This window comes from Lathamus discolor, chromosome 2 (genome assembly GCF_037157495.1).
Source record: "Lathamus discolor isolate bLatDis1 chromosome 2, bLatDis1.hap1, whole genome shotgun sequence".
Classification (NCBI taxonomy): Eukaryota; Metazoa; Chordata; class Aves; order Psittaciformes; family Psittacidae; genus Lathamus; species Lathamus discolor.
In genome coordinates this window covers 48,868,703-48,877,292 of record NC_088885.1, presented here as the reverse complement: position 1 = coordinate 48,877,292, position 8,590 = coordinate 48,868,703, and the positions used below count along the sequence as shown (strand labels likewise).

The 8,590-nt window shown below is 44.4% G+C and overlaps 1 protein-coding gene across 1 annotated transcript in view; it reads right to left on the bottom strand.

The window, feature by feature from the left end:
- Nucleotides 1-2,994: 2,994 nt before the first annotated feature.
- ADARB2 (adenosine deaminase RNA specific B2 (inactive)) overlaps nucleotides 2,995-8,590 on the bottom strand; it is a 306,595-nt gene continuing 300,999 nt past the window's right edge. The window contains exon 10 of the mRNA XM_065669255.1: nucleotides 2,995-6,379. Coding sequence (XP_065525327.1) covers nucleotides 6,203-6,379 — 177 coding nt within the window. The 3' untranslated portion in view covers nucleotides 2,995-6,202. The remainder of the gene's footprint in view (nucleotides 6,380-8,590) is intronic.

Genomic DNA, 8,590 nt, shown 5'->3' with positions numbered 1-8,590 from the left:
TTTAGTACCCAAAACTGTGGCGTTTAGGTGTTGACCTTAAGAGGCAGGTTAACAAGTCCCTTTCGAATATCATCTCATCTCCCACCAAAACAGGCAAATTAGGAGCCCAAATCCCACTGTTCTGTGTGATGGTCAGGATTTCAGGAGCCTGTGGCTTCAAGGGGATGCTAGCACCTGTTGTTACTCCTAAAAATGCTTCCTTTTACTACTAAGAACAGTGTAAAGTAAAGCAATTTACTTTAGAAACAAAACAAATTTACTTCAGAATCCACAGTAAAAATGTGTCTTATTCTAGATTTAAGAGCTAACACAATTTACTTGTTAAAGAAATGAAATAAAAGCAATCTGTAACAAGGAATGTGTCGTGGAATGCAGGGCTGGGTGGTGGTGCTGGAAAGGAAGGGTACTGCAGCTACATTACCTTCTTTGTGGTATATTAAATACAGCCTGTGCTGAGAAAAAGGCTTGCAAGAGAAGGAGGGGTAGGCACTAGTGAGTCTATCAGAGGACCCAATAGTATCTCCCAGTCTTCATATTTTCATTTTCCTTTGGGGAAGGTTGTTTTGGTAACATTTGGTATAAAGGAAATGGCTGACTCCTCTTGGCTCGGATTATTTCATGGCAGTATAGGCTGTGAAGACATCTGTTCAGGGCCAGGGGACAATGAATGGGACCTTTTCCTCTCCACAGCAGAACAAGACTTTAATGGTGTAGTGGAAGTAATTCTGTATTGCAAAGGAAGTTGATAAAATAGAACATAAACTTCTCTAATAGAGGTTTTAATTATCGGGAAAGCCAGATTGAATGAAGCATTTGAGCAGAAACATTTCATTGCTGAAAAGGCAATGATTATTAATCCTATGTCTCCAAGGCCACTTGATTTACTCAGGAGGCCCTGAAATACCTAAGAAACCACTTGTGTCTATATGTGTGCATGTGCTTGTATGTCTTTGTGTTGCTTTGGGCTTGTTGGGGACTTTTTTGCACACAAACAGACGGTCACTACCCTTTAAAACGCCTCAGATTTTCTTTGACTTTACCTACATTTCCAGCTAAACTGGTGTATCCATATCATCAAGCTGAAAATGGCCAAAGCAATCAGGTCTCAGGGTTGGAAAGCAGGCACAATAGTAATAAATCAAAGGCTTAAGAAGCTCTTAAATTGCCATTGAGTTCTTCAACACACAAGCATGGCCATCAAGGTTTAACTGCAGTAGAAGGACTTATTTGTTTTATTTGAGAAATGGGCACTTCTCTGAAGCCCTCCATTAGTCTATTTAGCAGCTTGTTCCTGTTTTATGTTGCTGTTTTTCCAATATACAGTTGGAAAAGAAAGAACTGTGCCTGACGATGCTGGGGTGTATGCCTGTAAAGTTTTAAATGTAGTTCTGGTATTTAGCTTTTACACTTAATGAGATTAAACACAGAATCCATCCATACAACTTACCCTAATGACTGCTTTGTAGCTGTTTTCAGTAGCCAGATCATGTCACAGTGTCTGCTGGGGTCAGGCAGTAGCAGCTGCTTGTGGAGGAGAAAACAGGCTGGGAGCCTCCTGCTGTGAACTCAGCCATGGACAAACTAGGCAGGAGTGGGCTGAGGGGATGCCAGGCTGATGGGGAGCCCCTGCAGGGACCTTCTCACCTCCATCCTTTACCGTGCATGGCCAAAGCTGTGTTTGTTCCCCACGTCTGCACTGGGGCTGGTTTCAGCATGGCCCCTCCAGACGCCCTCTGCACCGAAAGCCAATGCTACACGAAGTTAAGAAGTTGGATGTTCACCTTTTTTAACATCAAAATAATGACAAGCTCATCAGCTGCGGGGTGGATAGCAACACAAACTGCTTTTCTACTGGTGTAACTTCTTTCTGTTCAGGACAGTGTTATGCTTCCATGACCATTTTTACTGGTAGAGAAGTAGCTGCTGTGTCTAAAGCTGTAGTAAGGGTGAGACTACAGGGTTTGCTTCACATATATCCAGTTAAACAGTAAAATTCATGTATGCAAATACAGTTTGAGACATGCAAATACTGAGATATACTGATCTGTTGCTTTTATTACTCAAAGCAATGATCCACCCTGGGTGGCAGAATAGGGTCAGCTAACAGTGATATTTTCCAAACAGGCAACATCACCCTGCAAATGCTTTCTTCTCCCCCCTTCTCTTTATCCTGCCCAAATAACTAATGACATAGATCCAAGCTAAGGAAATGCAACTGCAGCGACGTCTCAGCTTGAAAATAAAGCTATTCATAGGCCCTGCCCTGCCATGCTTGGGAATGAAATGGACCATGGGATGGTCCGTGTAGGTCTGGCACTGACTTCTTCAACATGAACAAGCAACAAGCTGCAGGACTAGCGAGTTAGTGGGGCTTCCTGTGAGCTGCCAGGCTCAGTTTCACCTTGGAACCAAATCTTCACAAGGAGGGGGGAAGGAAAATTTCTTTCTAGGCAATTTCCACCATTAGTGTATTTATAGTTTGCCCATGGGAGCTTCTGAGAGGCTTTGGTAACACCAGTGATCTGTATGAGGAACTGGCCAAGGAAAATCATCTCAAGGCACCGGGTGATGCTCATACAATAATGCATGTTAAACCCTTGTGTGGATGATGGTATTAGGGTTTAGTGTTTTTAGTCTGCTGTAGCAGACTAGTATTCACTGATCATTTAAAACAAGAATAAACCAAGGCTACACCTATGAAGAAGAAATCTGCTGAGATCTTTGTTTTTCTTAGGCAGTTTTATACAGCAAGTCCCATCCAATGTGAGTTTGTAAAACTTTATTTAATTTTTATTAGGAAAGATCTCTGTTGAGTAACTCTTCTTCCAGGATCAGACTGAGTCTTTGTATGGCTTCTACACGAGCGGGAGCATCCATCTCTCAGTGCAAGGGTGTGATTCCTATGGTACATCAAATGCAAACTGAATAAGAACATGTTGTCTCTAGATCTATGGTAGGTGTGTGTAAAAATACATACTGGCATTTTGGGGCGCATTCAAATTGATTGCTGAGCCACAGTGAAAAATGGTCAACAAACAGTGAAAGAACAATTTTACTTGGCATTTTATTCACTTAACAGAAACATTCACTTATCAGGTATCACTGAAGTGCAATTTACAGAACTTAGCAGCAAATTCACATATGTAAATTCAGATTTATTTTCTTTTGCTGTCTTTTGTTTCTTTTTCTTTTTTTTACAAATATTACAAATTTACATCCATTAGTACAGTATTGCCATTCACTCATGCGTGTTATGTACAGAATCTTCACTAAAGAATTACTACTGAGCAATTTCAACTTTGCTTCAGGAAATGCTGTGTGTAGCTCACATGTGCTTCTGGGATGTGGTCCCATCACACTCTGTTGCTGCACGTAATGAGAAGAAGTAGACATCTAAGGTCTTATTCAACCCTACTGCAAGCAGGTACAACTTCATTGCCTTCACCTAGATCAGCTGATGTCCACTTGCAGTGGGGACTCAGCTTGGTCCCTGCTACTAAATTCATTCTGGCAGCTGAATCCAGCATTACATTTATGTATTTCTTGCAACAAAGGATAATTCAATCCCACTACACGTTTTGTCCTTAAAAATAACCAGGCACGGTGTTTGGTTTTCACAGTAGCTGCAACACCGGCCCGTGGAGCTATATGCGTTAGTTGAGCTGATGTCATGCCAGGGCTGGAGAAGGATGGGTGAGGGCAGGGAGATGTATGGTGGAGCCATCAAGGTCTTTTGTGTGCTAGATAAAGACTAACCTGGAGAGGAAAAGTAGAAGACATTTCTTCCCCTTGCCCTGTGGATCTCTGCACGAGAAACCTTCTCCTCCTCTCTGGTTGCCCTGTTATTTCTCTCTGTTGGTGGAAGCAGACGGAGCCCCTGGGACCACCACTGTCATTGTCACACATAGCTTCTCCCACACCTCCAGCCATGGGCCACAGCCCCCCACCTGCTCACTGCCCCTCTGGACACCTCTGCTGCCAGGTCACACTGTACCAGTGACAGCTTGGTTAGAGGTTGGAACCATGTGGAGGTACCGGGAAGCTCCAGAAGGTGCCAGAAATATTCTGAATGATAATCAGAAAAGCTGACAAAGTGTTCGAAGTACTGGCAAAATGGTTACCATAAAATGGTTCCACTGTTGAAACATCTCAGGTTTTTGGTATTTTTTTTAACTATTTCTACTCTAAGGATTATTTTTATATTTTTGGTAGTTAATATGGAATGTATTCTTTCTCTGAAAAGGGTTCTGGAAGGGGAGAGCTTTGTTTTATCTAATTTAAAAATTCTAGTTTATCACAATTGTCTTTATACAAGACACTATAGATACATCTTGTAGTTTATAATCTAAAAATAACATCTCATCAAAATACTGTAGCTATTCTATTGTGGGCATCAATAAACAATGTATTTACTGTATATGGCTCTCCAAACGTGATAAACCCTATACAAAGAGCATCTATCTTTATTGATAGGAACAGTTTCCCGTGTAAAGGAAATTACATGGAAAAACATGAGCCTTGTGTTGTTTGAAAAGTAACCCAGCTTGACAGTTCTGAGAAAATACCAGGACAATTATCACCAATCAGTAGCAGCATGTTATATACAGATTTATAGAGAATCACAGGAATAAAAAGAAAACAGCAGTTATATACCCGCAAATCCTATCATTTGAAAAACCAAAAATGGAAAGAAATGTGCAGGGCGTTTGAAGGTTGGCTCTGCGGTGGGACTACCAAAGCTCAGCTCTCCCATGACTGTATCTATCTGCTGCATTCTGGTGGAGTTTGTGATGGTTCAAAGGTGAGATTATACCAGATCCAGCCATAGTTATGAAGAAAATACTTAACTGTTGGGTGCTACTCGTCTCCTAACTGAAAACCCCACCTGCTTTTCAGGCTGCAGATGAACGTGAATAGTAATACTTGGCATTTACACAGAGCTAGAGCTTGAAAGTTCTTACATTGAGTAAATCCTTACCCAAGCCAGTAGTTGCATCTGCTGCACTTACGTCAATTGGACTGTGTAGGGAGGTAAAACGCACTGAAAAGTGACAGAATCTGGCTTACACTGCTGCATATTACCAGAGCACTTTCATCCTGATGAGTTCCTTAGAAGTGAAGCAGGTAAGTAATACTATTGCCATTTGACAAGTGGGGAAACTGAGGCACGAAAGAGCCAGGTGTCAAATGTGCTCTCTCATTTGGGATGTCTTAGTTGCAGCTATCCAACCCAGTGGTTTTTCAGGTGTATGGAGCATCCTGAGCTCATACCCACTTAATTTAGAGCTGTGACCATCAGAAGCTTGGAAATCTGAGGTCCTGGCTCCAGCCTGCCTGATTTTAGGCAGTTACCTGAAGCTCCAGAGTGAGGAACATCATCACACTGGCCTCCACTCTCAGCCCCTACAGAGCTGTGCAACTCTGCAGGCAGCACAGGGTTGAATCGCCCTCTTGACAAGCATCTGCATCCCAGCTGGTGTCTAAAGGGCAGGTGTGATGAACTGGGCCTGGGTAATTAAAACTTATGGTGTGCAAAACTTGTGCCCAGATTTGGAGATTTGGTGGGAAGCAGTCTGTCCAAGGCATCAGAGGGAAGAAGTGTAAAAACCAAGGGAATCCTGACGCCTGGGTTTGTGCTCAGAGTCAGAGGTGGAAAACAGAGTTTAAAATTTGCCAAATTCTGTCTTACAGATTTGGGCAGCTAACAGGATGACTTTTGCATAGAGGTTAGACACCTTTTTTGTGGATGATTATGGATGCTCTGAGACCTGCTGTCATGCCGTGTGCCTGGGGTACTTCCATCTTTGCTCACTATTTTCCATTATTCAGTGATGGCTCTTTCACAGATTGTGTAAGGGAAAACAAACTCTATTTTGGATCAGGCAGGTGGCCTGGTAACACCTCAAATCAGCAATAACCAACAGCAATTAACAGTGAAAAGCAGAATCTCTGTGAGTGTAGCACTATAATTTGGGCAGGTACATTCTTGGGAAGGGATAATGAAAAAGCAGTATTCTGAAGTTGAGTTCAGTGCATCAGACACATTTCTATTCATGTATTTCCAATGCAGAATTAAAAGCAAATATTCCTGTGGCGGTTGCTATTAAATCTCAAACTGCTTCAATTCTCTCGGCTCACGCATCCTGCCTAGCCTTCTCTCCAGCTGATTTGATCCAGTCATGTAGCAGAGGTGTCAAGTGATTTATACAGTTAGTAGGAACTGATCTTGCTCTGGGGGTTTCTTCACCCAGGTGCCCAGACCAGCTTTCTGAAATGCTTTAAACAGCTGCTGCTTGACAGACTGGTATGTCTGAGCCACCAGCTTTGCCTCGCTGTACACTGATGGCATGTCTCCATGGCTCGGTACTCGTGTGCTCAGCTGCAGAACACAAAGCAGGGAAGGGGGAAAAATAATATAATAATAAAAAAAGCAACCAACAAGCCAAAGGAAACAGGAGGCTTCAGTAGCTGTATAATCTTCCTGTCTACATTTCATAAGCAACAAACAAACTATCACTGTGCTTTGTGTGTTTGCTTTTGGTTTAACAACAAAAATACGGGGAAGCAATAAATGCCTGTGACATGGTTTTGAGCCGTTGTGGAGAGGAGCAGGGTTAAACAGCTTTGCTTTGGAGTAGGCATACGCCGTGGCAAATCTTGGTGTGTTTTGCAAATGCAAAATCCTGCTTCCTAGGCCAGATGTGTTTTAGGGACAATAAAAGGGAAAAATCCTTTCTAGGGAGCCTTAAGGAATGTGCTCAGTTTAGCCTGGGAAGGAGAGCAGCAAAATGCTTCCAAGTAATACCAAGAGACACAACAAGGAGGGCGCTCTCCCACACTCCCCCCTTCCCCCTTATTAATCTGTTATTGTTGGAAATGTTATGGAGGGTGCCCAAGACAGAGCAGAAATCAAGCATCAGGATTCATGCTGGTGTGGGAAAGCAAGTGCTCTGGTAGGGCACCGGAACTGCTCAATGGGAGCTGCCTTAGGCGACAGCACCACATGTCCGCTGCCCCTCATCCCCTGGAGTAGACTTGTGAGCGTGTGCACCCTTTGCTTTGTAAAAGGACTTCCTCTGACCTGTCCAAGTCTCAGTGCCAAACCATCAGGAAGGCTTTGACATTATATGAAAGAAACTGAGGTCTTGGAAAATGCCCTTAGAGCAAGCAGACGGGTGAAAGTCCAGTGCTTACACACCAAGGAAGTAGCACCCTTGCAGGACAATGCACCCTCAGTCCACAGCCTGGCGAGCAAACAGTGCTCTTTGCCTTCTCTTTAAAGAGGAGAGATGCTGAAAGACAAATTAAAGGAGCAGGCAGATGTGCAGCCTGAAACAAACTGCTCCAGTCCATGTGGTGCTAGTGCCGTGTGGGGCTGCTTTGGCTTGGAGGGGCACTGGTCCAGCCACTGAGGGAGGGTGATGCTGCCAGCGCAGGAATCAGGGGGCCACAAGCTAGCCTCACCAGCAGCGGCTTCCTTCCAGCTGCCCCTTTGTCCCCAGAAGTGGACACCTATAACATTACCAAATGCTTTGTATTGCCAAAAGCAAAGTGCCCTGCTCAGCCACGAGTTACTCCCTCCTGCTCAGCCCAGCCTCATCCCTGGTGAGCCAGGTGCAGTCCAGCTCTCCTGGCCATAGTTCTCTCCATAGCCTGCCCTGGGGCCCAACTTGCCTCAGGTTTTGTTCCTGTTGAGGGTCAATCCCTTAACTGATTCTCACCCCCCTTCCCATGCTACCTGCCGTGCAATAAATAGGCTGGGACCTGTGCCACCAAACTGTGGCTGAGCACTGGGCATGAAGCCCAGGTTGGTCCCTTCTGCTCCCTACCAAGGAGGAGGGTCCCTGCTAGGACAGGTCATGCCACTGCCTGGGATGGAATGAGTCTCACCAGCCTCCTCCCCTGGGCTCTCCTGCAGAGCAGAACGACTTCTTCTCTTACCTCACCACCCTGCCTGACAGCTTTCCCAAATGACTTCACTGGCGGAAGTGACTCCGGACTTCCCTGCCACTACTCTGCCTTGTTCTTTTCTACTCATTTCTGAACAGGGAAATGGATTTGGCACTTAATATTTTTTTCTTGTCCTTGTTTTCTCCCATTCTGCATGGCCTGCAGGACAAGTCTTTATGAGCCTCCTTATGGCAAATTAATATTCTATCGGTGAAAATAGGTGTGCTGAGAGACACTTTGCATGTTCCCTGATGCTCCTCCTGGATGTGGTGCTCAACACCTTGGTATCTGTGTCCTTCTCTCCCTCAGCACTTCCTTGAAGGGTCAGGTAAGAGGAGAAACAGAGACTCCAGAACCAGGAATAATGAGAGGAAAATTTCCTTATTCCACACCAAGCTTTTTCCCATATATCCTGCATCCCTAGGCTCCACCATGGTTTTGGCCATCCCTCTGTCCTGACACTGCTTCCTGTCTGTGGGAAGTAACTTAAGTGTGAAGGCAGGTTGACTTCAGTGCCATTTCAAACCAGGGGAGTTCATGGTTATCTTCCCTAGAGAAAGCAGGGCTGTCAAGGCATGGTGCCCATTATAATTAAATACAGCCTGTAGTTTTAATGCCATTAAATTGTGCTGCTGCTGAG